Below are 13,035 nucleotides of genomic sequence, written 5' to 3'. Positions count from 1 at the left end.
GAGATTTATTACTTTGAAGTAAAATATTTAAAATAAATTAATTTTTAAAAAACTTAAACATTCGACACATAAGAATAGACTACTCCCAAGACAACAACGTAAGCGAATGATAGCCACGAAATAGCTGTGCATGACTGACAAACAGAAGCAGTGGCCTCTGAAGACAACTGCCCAAAACCCATTTCCACAGCTCAATGGTGGGCATCAGACCCAACCACCTACCTTTCTGCTCCAAGATGACAGAAACCACATCTGGATGGTTATAGGCAATTGCCATGTGCAGTGGTGTCTGTAGGTAGATGCCATCTGCAGAACCCATTAGGACTGGAGACTCCTTGGGCACAGGCAGAGCCTCTTCTGTCTGCAAGTTTGGGTTGGCACCTTGCTGCAGTAGCTCTGCTGTGAGGTTGGCCAGGCCGTGCCGACAAGCTGTATGCAAAGGAGTTTCTCCCTGAAGGAAATAAAAACCCAACTCACCTTAGAAGGGAATAGGAGTTGCTTGTCAGTTACAGTGGAAGTAAGCAAAACTCTGGCCCCACTGTCAATCACAGCCGTGGGTTCCTCCTGTCACCAGCTGACCTCATGATCCTGAATCCCCTCCCTCAGTACAATTAACTTTTAATTTCTTAGGTGTCTTCCCAAGAATTTTTCTGTCTTTTTTTCTCCCAGGACCACCTTAGTTATCCCTTTACTTTGTTCTTACATTTTTTTCCTACTTACGCAAAGAATATATTTCTCTAAAAAACAACAGTAGTCAAAAGCAACCAGACATCACCACAGCCAACACATCAGCACTATGGCCTGAGGTAAGCAGGGCTAACTCCTTCCTTCCTTCCTTCCTTCCTTCCTTCCTTCCTTCCTTCCTTCTTGTTTTTGTTTTGTTTTTCAAGACAGGGTTTCTCTGTATAGCCTTGGCTGTCCTGGAACTCACTCTGTGGGGCAGGCTGTCCTCCAATTCAGAGATTCGCCTATCTCTGCCTCCCAACTGCTGGGATTAAAGGTTTGAGCCAGCACTGCCAGGCAGGGTTGATATTCTTTTAAAGCAACAAGCACAAGTAGTAAAATGACCTGAAAAATAAGTACAACTCCCTTTGTGAAAATCAGAAAGCCAAAGAAAGTGTCCTCACTAGGGAGTGCTCCACAGAAACCTAGCGTTTAGTATGTTGTGTTCCGGAGAGTGTACTAATACACACTTAACAAAACAGTTCCTATTAGCTGTGCACACTTGTGTGGGGTATGCAGCTGCGCAGAGCTGCCACAGAAGCCAGGTGCTGATGCCCAGAGCTGGAGCTACAGGTACTGTGAGCCTGTCCCATATGCGTGCTGAAAAATCCACCTCAAGTCCTCTGGAAGATGAACAGTGAGCCCTAGCCTCACCAGCCCTATTTCTTTTCATCTCACCCATTCCTTATGACATCAAGACTAACTCCCATTTTACAACTGTTGAAACTGAAGCTTAGAAAGTCAAGTACATTGTCTAAGACTACACGCAGGAAGTGGGAAAGTGGGTGAGCTCCAGACTGTCTGACCCCAAGACCTACTGCCAATCTTATCAATGCCTGCCCTTACTGTGGGGGAAATAGAATCTTGGACACTCCCAGAGATGCCTGAAACCATGGGAATACCAAACCTTATGTCTATATTTTCTTATCGTTTCTTATCATTTAGGCACAGAAAGGGAACCAGCAACAATAAAACAATAATATAGTCTCATAAAGTCATGTGAATGTGACCTCTCAAAATACCTTCTGTCCTATACTTATCCTCTTGTGAAGGTAACTAAAAGGATACAGGCATTGTGACAATAAAGATAAGCTTTGACACTGAGCCTGACCATCTTACAAGAGAGAGCAGCTAAGAGACTGGCAGGCAGGAAACAGGTACCATGGATACACTGGACAAACGGGTGATTCACAAACTAAGATCATGGTGACATTTCATGATGGTACCCCAGTAGACAACCTAAAATTTATGGGTTATTTTCATAATTTTCTATTTACTATATTCAGACCATGACTGACCACAGATATCTGAAACCTAAAAATAAAACTTCGGGTGAGGGGAGACCATAATGTGGCCCACATTGTTGCTTAGGGACAGATACCCTAAGCAGCCCCCATAGGAGACCTGAAGCATCAGGAAGGAGACAGGACAGCACTGTGATCCTAGCACTGGGGAGTCCCAGATAGGAGATCACAAAAAATTGAGGCCAGGTCCTACAGAGTAGGCAAGACAAGCCTGGGTTTTCTGTCTCAAACCCAAAAGAACCAAGAAACTGCTATAACACTTGTTTACATTCTTGTTTGCCAATTCCCATTACTGCATTACAGAGTCTACAGGATCTATTCAGGACATGGCTATATAACAAAAACACAGACAATAGCTGCTGACCTACTCAATCAACCAATTCTGAGAATATATGAGTCCTTTTCACATTGGTTATATGAATATTTACAAAAGTGAAGAAGAGAAAAAAGACTATTCCATTTTTCCTGCATACCCAAGATAGCCATTTCTTCCACAAACCACAGCAATTCCCAACTGCCTGCTCCAACTTACCCATTTGTTCCTGTGGTTGGCGTGGGCACCACTAGTTGCCAGGAAGAGAGCTGCAGCCTCATTTCCAGCCCCAGCTGCCCTCTGTAGTAAACAATTTCCTACAAGAAAGAAGCCACGTTCATTCTTCCATGTGCATGGAAATGACCTCAAGTTCCACCCTGTACAAATGGCCAGCCCTCACAGACAGCAGGTACTGGTTCAGCATCCATCCTAACAGCAAGTTCTATCTCCTTGTAGGGCCTGGGTAGGGGCGAAGTTGCTCCCCCCATCCTCCACAGCAGTGCTGCTGACATTTTCTACATTTCCTTTGCCATACGGCTGCTCTTGTGAGTTGTACAATAGTTGGCAATACCCTATCTCCTACCCACAAGACGCACAAGGATCTCTGAACTTGTGACAATCAAAAACATATAGGGGCTCAGTGGTTATAAGAGCACTGGCTGCTGCTCTTCCAGCACTGGGTCCTTCAAGAGGACCCAGGTTCAATCCATAGCCCTCACGTGACAACCCATAACTGCTTACGGCTTAGTTCCAGGGGACTTAATGCTCTTTTCTGGCCTGCATAGGCACCAGACATGCACATGGTGCACTGACATACAAACAGGCAAAACATCCATAACACATAAAATAAATTTTAAGTTAAAAAAAAGGATAAAGATGCTTCCAAATGTTCTGGGAAAGATGGGGTGCAAGTAGCAGTGCCCAGGCTTCATAAACTGTAGCTATACTAGAAAATGCCCATCAGAAACTTTAGTCCTATCCTCACAGCCTTAGTAAGCTTGCTGTTAGCTGGGGAATATTTTTGCTTCATACTGTAACTATTTTCTAAATAAAACATTTAGGAAATAAAGGTTTCTCCAAATGGTTTTTGGCTCCAGACCCACTGGTCTAACTCTATTTCCAAATACAACATGAAATCTCATGTGGGCTCTGGAGAGATGGCTCAGTGGTTAAAAGCATGCACTGCTCTTACAGGGGACCTGAGTTTAATCTGATGGCTCACAAAAGCCTATAACTCCAGCTGCGTGGATCTGATGCCCTCTTCTGGCCTCAGCAAGCACCTATATACATGTGCACGTACTCATACAAAGACACACAGGGACAGTCATAATTAAAACTTAAAATTCTTTGAAAAAACAATAGCATAGTCTAAAGCTATAGTGCTTGAAAAATCTAAATAAAATAAATATTAAGACTGAAAAAGAAATGGGACAAAGCAGAGGCATGGAGAGGGCTCAGTGAGGAGAATCTTTCTGTGTAATTTAATCCCCTAGACTTCACTCTCAGAGCTGTGTTTATTTCATGATTTTTTTCCAAGACAGGGCTTCATTACCATAGGCCTGGATGACCTAGGGTTTGCTACGTAGAGCATTAATCTTGAACTCACAAGAGATCCAACTGCCTTTACCTCCTGAGTGCTGGGATCTAAGATGTGCTCCAGCAGGCTCCGGCATCCCCAGCACTGTGTAAACAGCAGTAGGATGCATTTAGAATTCCAGCATTTCTAAAGTGAGATGGAAGGAGGAGCTACGAGTGGAGACTCTAGGGCTGGCTGGCCTATGCAGAAGAGACCTGGCCTTGAGAACCAGATACCAAAAGTTATCACCTGACTTCCACATACTCAACCTTATGTTTTACACATGTATGTACCCTCGATTTTAAAAAGAAAAGAAAATGGACAAAGTACTACTTCATTTTTATATCATTTTTTCCCTCCCTTCACAGAAATTGACTTCATCTATAGTCTATAGTCATTCTAATCTCAACTTCTGCTTGGCATGATATATGCCCAGAATCTCAGCTATTAGAGGTAAAAGCAAGACAATAAATAGGGGGCTGGAGAAAGGGCTTAGTAGTTTAGAGTTCTGGATACCCTGCCAAGGGCCTGGGTTCAGTTCTTCTAGCTCTATGTGGTGACTCCTTGTCAGCTAGGCAACACAACAAGACCTTGTCTCAAAACAAAAACAAAAAAAATCCACCACTACCACCACCACCACCAAAAAAAAAAAAAAAAAAAAAAAAAAAAAAAAAAAAAAAACAAGAGGAAAAGGAAGAAAACCCCATATTAGGTAATAAGAGTTGAAGGCAGTAAATTCTGTTCAGAGAGCTAAGCGTTTTAGTCTAAATACCTGGAAACGCCATCGTGACTACGTATTATTCTAGAAATGGCGGTATATGACAGCTCACTACTGTTGGTAATACTACTTCCAGGGGATCCCATGCCCTCTCTTCTGGCCTCCTTGGACATTAGGTACATATATGCTGCACATGCATACATACATACATACATGTGAGTAAAACATACTAATAAAATAAATCTAAAAATGATGATAAGAATTAAAAAGTTAAAATCATCTTCAGTCATATATCAAATTTGAGAGCAGTCTGGCTATATGACTCAAAAACAAAATCTAGACTAAAACTCAATTTTGTAATGGAAAATATCATCTCAATAGTAAGAAAAATTTAATAAAATTTTTCAGAGTCTAAAAGATGGGGTTGGGGAGGGTCCCGGGTACAGCTCACTGATGGTACATGTACTGGGGTACATGTACTGGCTGGTTTTGTGTGTCAATTTGACACAAGTTGGTGTTATCACAGAGAAAGGATCCTCCCTTGAGGAAATGCCTCCATGAGATCCAGCTGTAAGACATTTTCTCAACGAGTGATCAAGGGTGGGAGGGCCCAGCCCATTGTGGGTGGTGTCACCCCTAGACTGGTAGCCCTGGGTTCTATAAGAAAGCAAGCAGAGCAAGCCAGGGGAAACAAACCAGTAAGCAGCACCCCTCCATGGCTTCTGCATCCACTCCTGCCTCCAAATTCCTATTCTATGTGACTTCCAGTCCTGATTTCTTTTGGTGATGAACAGTAATGTGGAGGTGTAAGCTGAATACAGCCTTTCCTCCCCAACTTGTTTCTTGGTCATGTTTTGTGCAGGAATAGAAACCCTGACTAAGATACCACAACTACTAGCACTAAGAAAGGAAGGGAAGAAAGGAAAGACGAGAAAGGAGATGGTAAAACAAACACTTCGAGGTTGATCAGAGAACATGAAGACTTGAACAGTGCAATGGACAACTGCACCTTAATACACAAAGAGAATTCCAGTGAATAAATGCTATTATATCACATTTTAGAAGAATATGTTCTAAGGCTGGCAGTGCAGTTTAGTTTTTGCCAGCTTGTGCAAACTATCCCTGTGTGCAAGCCCAATGACGTAGGGGTAGCAGGTGGAAACCTATACAGAGCAAACAGTAATGCAACAAAACTCAAGTTCTAAATGCCACACTATTATACACTATAATTAAGGTTAGAAATCAATAAAAATATGGCAAAAAGTATAATTTCTAGACTAATATCTAGACAACATAGCATTTCCAGGTGTGTAGTCTAACTCTTAGTACTCAGAGCAGAACTTAGTGCCTTCTGCTTTTGTTTTGTTACCTACATGCTCAAAGCTCATTTGGGCTATCAAGTGCATCTAAGGCCAGCATTGACTTCACAACTCCTGCCACTAACAGGAAACCCGACGGTCTACTGTTTTCCAGAGTTCTCAAACTCCCACCTCACTCCTGGGGCCTCTGGGTCCTACCTGTCATTGTGTCAGGAGCATCGGTGTTGCTGCCGCGTTGAATGAGTCTAGCTGCAAAGCTATTCTCATCAAATGATGTCCCGTTTACCACAGGGAGGTCTTCAAAGGGGTTTACAGACTGGTCTGAAGACACAGTGATGTACTGGACGGCAAGCCAGAGTGCAGTGCTGCCCTCGTGATCTTTCAGCTCTAAATCTAATCTGAAATAAAGAAGCAATGTGAATGACACATAAAATTTCCAGCCTCCCTTTGGTGCCAACAGCTCTACTCTCCTCTCCCTATATGTTCTAAAGGACAGATTTTTATTTTATTTAAGGTCTGCAGTAAAAGGCGTCTTAAGAGAAAACTTCAGGCTAGGCATGACAGTCAGTAATCCCATTACTTGGAGTACTAAAGCAAAAGGACTTTGAATTCCAGGCCTGCCTGAACTACTTGATAAGACCTTGTATCAAACAAACAAATGAGCAATAGTGTTTAAAAAGGTTAGTAAGGAAAGATGTTTCACTCACAATCCCACCCTCACAACCGCTTTTCATTCCTCCAGGCCGCCCTACGTACTGTTTACACTGCAGCAGCTGATTGAACACATATTCGTTCCTGGCCATGATGGACAAGTGTAAAGGAGTCCTGAGGGTAAAATAGAATAAAATGAAATAAAAAAGGAGTCAGTTCAGGAGAGACAGACACTCACAGCAGGCAGGAATTAGAATTCTTGGTAGAATCACACCAACAACCAATTCCATCACTCTGGGTTCCAAAACCATGGGCAAGAATCAAAATATGAAAATGGCTTGCTTCTATGGCCCAAGTTCTCTATCCCAGTTCTAACCCTTCCTGGAGGACTGAGGTAAACAGTGGCTTCTGTAACACTTTTATCTCATCTGTCTTTTGTCAATCTGAAAAGAAACTTTGCTCTTCACTGTAATGTTCTATTAACACTGAAGCACACAGCAGCATCAACAAAAAACTGGGTCAAGTTCCTCACCTGTTTGTTTAGTACTCAAGTGCCTGGAAGGAAGGTTGCCACTAGAGCATTAGGCCCTGAGTCTGGCCTCTTCTGCGGATGGACAGACTGCCCAAGCTTACTATGGTTAGAGTGGAAAAACAAAAAACAAACCTAAAGAATCAACATGGGGAATGGAGGATGTACTATTTGGGAACTGGGTAATGATATGACACAAAGATCCTGGACCATGTGATTTCTGCACATTGTACACTGCATAGATCCTCTTGGGGCAGCCAACCTCACAGAAATCTTACTTTCTGGGTGGTTTTCAAAGCGATAAAGCGATCTGATGGTGAGTGACGCCTGTGTCCTGCATGTAGCTGGTGAGGTAAGGAGCTGAACTGCACTTCAGAGCCTCCCATACTTCTGCCTCAAAGACAGGCAACTCCTCCCACAATTCTAAACCACAAGCAGCCCTAAACCAACTCCTTCTGGGAAGATGAAAAACAACAGAAACCGGGCTGCAAGTGGCTCAGTGGTTAGGGCAGCACTTGCTCTTCTAGGAGACCTGGATGTGATTCTTAGCACCCAGACAATGGCTCACAGACACCTATAACTCCAGTTCCAGGGAACCCTAACACTCTTCAAGCCTCCACGGGCACTGTGTGCATGTGATATATTGATATACATGCAGGTAAAATACCTACACACAAAAAAATAAGAAATAAACAAAAACTTGTAAAAATGTAAAACACCAAACAAAACAGAAACACTGCCAAATACAAGAAGGGCTGCAGTGAGACTCTGAAGATAAGTTGTTAAAAGTAAAGGTATTTATAAGGCAGAATTGAGTTTAAAATAGGATTTTTCTAATTAGACTTCAGAGAGACAAAACAGGTTGCCTTGAGGTAGTAGTTTCTCTTCAAACTATCCAAGTGATCCTAAAAACGCTAGAAAAAGTCCTTGTAAACACGGACTAGATGACCACTTTGGCTGCTTTCAACATAGAAATGATAGCAATTGCTTAGAAACTCAGACTTCCTTTAGCTAGGCTGAAATGTTTTCCCCAAAGGCTTCTAGTCTTAGTCATGACATGACATTGCATGGCAAATCAACGTTTGCGAGTTAAAGAAAACATCAAATTTAGTTAAATACTGTATATGTTTATTATGTGCCTGCTACCACAACAATTCTCTTTTGGAGTTAGTGCACTCACCTGCCCTTGCTATCCTGCATGTTGGGGTTGGCACCAGCCTGCAGGAGGGCCTCCGCAATCTGCGCCATCTCAGACATCACATCTGCTGAGTATTTCTTTGAACTGTACAATGCTACAAGGTGTAAAGGGGTCTCTTGCGCCCCTACTGTGGCAGCATTGACAAGGGCCCCGTTCTTAATGAGGAATGTAGAAGCAAAAAGATCTCCTTAAAAAGAAACAACAGAACACACAATGATAGGACAACAACCAGATGTCCAGCACATCCTCAAAAGGCAATAGGGGACAACTGCAGACATAGGAGGCATCTGAAGCAGTATCTTGGATGGTGGAAACCCATAACGATTCAGAGTTATACTTTAATTCAAAAGGCTCTTGTGTCCACCTTTTAATTCTCCCTGATGCGCCCTGGTTCCTTCCTTCAAGACGCCTTCACTACCTAACAGTAACAGACTTGGGTGGGGGAGGTGGTTGAGTGGTTGCTCTTTCAGAGAACCCCAGTTCATGAGGTCCCAGAACATGGTGGCTCACAACTACCAAGGATCTGACATCCTCTTATGGATTCTATGAACAGACAGGCAGGCAGGCAGGCACACAGACACACACAGTAGGTAGTAGGTAGGTAGGGTGGGTGGGTGGAAGCAGTTACTTTTCTCAGGGGCCTCTAGGTAGCACCGATTAGGTTTTTTTGTTTTGTTTTTTTTTAAGATTTATTTATTTTAAGTATACGAGTTCACTGTAGCTGTCTTCAGACACACCAGAAGAGGGCAAGAGATCCCACTACAGGTGGCTGTGCACCACCATTTGGTTGCTGGGAATTGAACTCAGGACCTCTGGAAGAGCAGTCAGTGCTCCTAACCGCCATCTCTCCTGCCCAACCAATTAGCTTCTACCTGGGACTCAACCACCAAAGTCTTTAAAAATTGGCCTCAAGGCCAAGCAGTGGTGGTGCACACCTTTAATCCCAGCACTTGGGAGGCAGAGGCAAGTGGGTCTCTGAGTTCCAGACCACGCAGTCTACACAGAGAAACTCTGGCTCATAAAACAAACAAAAAACCCAAACCAATCAAACAACAACAACAACAACAACAACAACAACAACAACAAAACAAAAACAAAAAAACCCCCCAAAAAACGGACTACTGGGCTTCACTTTGACAGACAGGATCTAATCCCAATCAACTCTGATTTCAGATACTAACCTCTCTTATCAGAGTCCTAGGTCTACTTTTAAAGACAGAAATGACTACATAGGCAAAAGAAACCTATAGATAGATTCAGATGAAAAGCATAATAGAAACCATCTTTTATTCTTTTTTTTTCCCCAAAAGACAACGACAGTCTTTCTCTGTAGCCCAGGCTGGCTTCTAATTGGCAGCACTCTGCTGTCTGGTCTCTCAAGTGCTAAGATTAGAGGCAAGAACCACCATTCTCAGCTAATATTTTTATGACTTAAGCCTTCTTAAAGAATTACCTGACTTTAAATCAAATTTACTTCACTGGTGAGACCCAAAAATCAATTCATAATTTATAATCATGCATTTAAATGTACTTTATACCAAAAAGTCTCTTTAGGAATTATCAGAAGTTGAATTAAGGAAAGTCAGTTCAGAGGGTAAACAAACGACAGCCGGAGAACAGGACTAAGCAGGAAAAGGACACCAGGCCCTAGATAAGGTTCTAGCAACAGGGAAACAAAGCATCTACACACCCCACTTGAACATGGCAAGGATGTGGCTCACAGCCAACAAAGTGAGTGCTCAGCGCGGCTGAGGCCCAGCAAGAGAAACCAGTATCTCCCTGCTGGAGATGTCCAGTCACTTGCTTTACTCATTCACCAACAACGCCAGGAAAATGAGGCATTATTGTAATAATTTTTCAACATAAAATATTCCTAACCAATGCTAAACAGTTTTTAAATGCATGTGCAATGTTTTTTTTTTTTTTCAGTTTTTTTGACAGTTTTAATTAGGGCAAATCATATTTAATAGTCCTACAAATAATTAGTCAGGAGAGGCCCATTTAGGAAACCTATGTGGGTTATTACAGTTTTTCAGTAGTGAAAAAACTACAATTGTTATGAAAGGACTCATCATCTTGCGTAGGTCAGACTAATCAAAGAAGATAGTAACACTGCTTTATGTGGGTCTCCTACGGCCTCACAGATCCTAACACCACCAAATTCTTCTGATGGGTGCACTTGCTTGGTAGGATGTCCACTACCGTTACAGATTCTAATGGGCTTCTTAAAGTAGACCTCATTCATATTTTAATGAACGTCTAGAACCATTCAATGAATTTAATTAAAAGCACGGTCAACAGTCAAGCTTAAGGTAGCACTCATGCATTTGGGTAAAGCTAACCAAGTAACATCAAGCAGAAGAAGGCAAAGTCAAATAATTCCTCAGAAGGATGTGATAGCACACACCTAAAACCCTGAACACAGGAGGCAGCGGCGAGGAGGAGCACTGTAGATCTAGAACCAGGGCCTATCATGTAGCGTTCTAGGATAGTCAGTGCTTCAGTGGGACCTCAAGAAAAGGACAATTCCCTGCAGGGTCTGATTTGGGCATTCCAATGCACAGGCAAGGTAAAGGCCACTGTGTTTACTCTATCAGTCAGCAGGCTGTCATTGTATGAGGAACATCCCAATCCTGTCTCACTATGCTAACAGCCTGGTAAAGCAGAAACATCCCTTCTCATCTTACAAACAAGAAAAGATGACAGTAGGGACAAGTGACTGTCAAAGCAACATATAAGCCAGGATTCAAGCCAGTCTGTACTCTGCCCACTACAGCATGCTGCACCCTTCTTAAAGACTGCTATATTCACACTGTAATCCACATACTTCCAGACATTTCACACATTCAGAATGGAAGATTAACTCACCCTACAACACTCATCAACACTGTCTTGGCAATTCTTGTAGCTAAGCAATCACCCAAATATTTAGTAACTCACCAGAGACACTCTTTCATGAAACATAAGAATTCAGCTCCCAGAGAAGGAACTTAATTGTTTTTTTTAGTAACAAGTGAATCTGTTTCCAAAATAAACACTTCAGACACTAAACAGAGTGGGAAAGAACAATTCCCTGTGGGGTAGAAACTTTCCCCAATGAACACAAACCCAGAGCTAAGTGCTGTGTGTGCTTGGAAAAACGCATCTGCTCTCCACAGCAACTTGTTCCCTATCCAGTGATGAGTAAAACTTTCCTCTCTATTAGCTAGCAAGCTCAACCCTCTATATAATTCAAATGGATATTTATACTAAAACTTTTGTCACAAAGGAGAGAAAGCCACAGCTGCACATCAGCAGCATTCAAACAGTACATCCTGCTAAGGGACAGAACTATGCCTGAGAGCACAGCAGTGTCACCTGTTGATGGACATTCATTTCCTGGCTTTCATAGATAATGCAAACACAAACACCTCTGTGGTTTGCTAACAGATTCCACCTGTATACCAAGAGTGGTACCAACTACTGTTTTTTGAAATCTCTACATTGTTTTTTCATAGTCGCCATACAAGTTTACATTCTCACAAATAACAATAAACAGAATTTAGGAGGCAAAGGCAGGCCTCTGTGGCTTCACAGACAAATGGTCTACATAGTGAGACTCTTGTCTCAAAAATTAAAACAAAAAAGAAAACAGAATTCCTCTTTCACCATGTCCTCACTAGTACCTATGAGAATTTTTAAAAAGATTTATTATATCTTTTGATACTTAACTTCCAGAGTCAGTTCTGTCTTTCTACCACGAGCTTGGCTTCATGTGCCTTGACCCACTGAGCCATCTCGTGGCCCTGCCACTTATTTTCCTAAAGACAATCATTCTGAACTGGAACGAGGCAGACTGTCAAAGCGGCTTTCATGTGTACTTTGCTGGTGGGTGAGGGTGTAGAACAGGTTACAGTCTTATTTACCATGTGTGTGTCCTTTTGTGAGACCTGACAACTTGGCTTATTTATTAATTGGATGCATTTTTAAAGTGTTGAATTTCTGCAATTCTTTACTGATAAATAACCTGCAAAAGCATTCCCACTATCTCTTCCCTCTGGTGACTGTTTATTTTGTTGTTCAGAAGCTTCTTCATTTTGATTTTGGGGACTATTTCCTTGCTACTAGAGTACTGTTCAGAAAACCCTTGCCTATACCTTTATCTTGAGAAATTTTAGCTATGCCTCTTTCTTCTAGCACAGTGATTTTCAACATTTCTAATGTCATGGCCCTTAAAAGGATTCCGTTACTACTTCACATAACGTAATCTTGCTATTCTTGTGACTTGTAATGCCATATGGCTGTTGGCAATTGTAGCAAGCACTCTGAGCCACTGAGCCTTCTCTCCAGCCACTCCAATATGTTTTTGACAGAGCTCTCAAGGTTTCTCTGTGCAGCCTTGGCTGTCTTGGAAGTCACTCAGTAGACCAGGCCAGTCTTAAACTCTGAGATCCGCTTGCCTCTGCCTCCCAGAGTGCTGGGATTAAAGGTGTGCAACACTACCATCACCTGGCCAATCTTCATTTTTTTATTTTTGTCAGTCTACAAGTCTACTCTTGGGTCAGCAGTACTTTTTAATTAGAAGGAAGGAAGGAAGGAAGGAAGGAAGGAAGGAAGGAAGGAAGGAAGGAAGGAAAGAAGGAACGAACGAACGAACGAAGAAACAAACTTGATGTGTTGTGAGAATTCTGGAATTTTGGTTTCTTTGAAAACACAGAAATATTA

General features: G+C 42.2%; 1 protein-coding gene across 3 annotated transcripts in view; it reads right to left on the bottom strand.

The window, feature by feature from the left end:
• Ankfy1 (ankyrin repeat and FYVE domain containing 1) overlaps positions 1–13,035 on the bottom strand; it is a 71,715-nt gene that overhangs the window by 18,904 nt on the left and 39,776 nt on the right. For all 3 annotated transcript variants that reach the window (NM_001107018.2, XM_039086000.1, XM_039086001.2), the window contains 5 exons: positions 8,314–8,518; positions 6,710–6,778; positions 6,152–6,351; positions 2,560–2,657; positions 223–451 (listed from right to left, as the gene is read on the bottom strand). In NM_001107018.2, the coding sequence (NP_001100488.2) occupies positions 223–451; positions 2,560–2,657; positions 6,152–6,351; positions 6,710–6,778; positions 8,314–8,518 (801 nt within the window). The remainder of the gene's footprint in view (positions 1–222; positions 452–2,559; positions 2,658–6,151; positions 6,352–6,709; positions 6,779–8,313; positions 8,519–13,035) is intronic.

Source organism: Rattus norvegicus, chromosome 10, assembly GCF_036323735.1.
Source record: "Rattus norvegicus strain BN/NHsdMcwi chromosome 10, GRCr8, whole genome shotgun sequence".
NCBI classification, from domain to species: Eukaryota; Metazoa; Chordata; class Mammalia; order Rodentia; family Muridae; genus Rattus; species Rattus norvegicus.
This window is presented reverse-complemented; position numbering and strand designations above follow the sequence as displayed.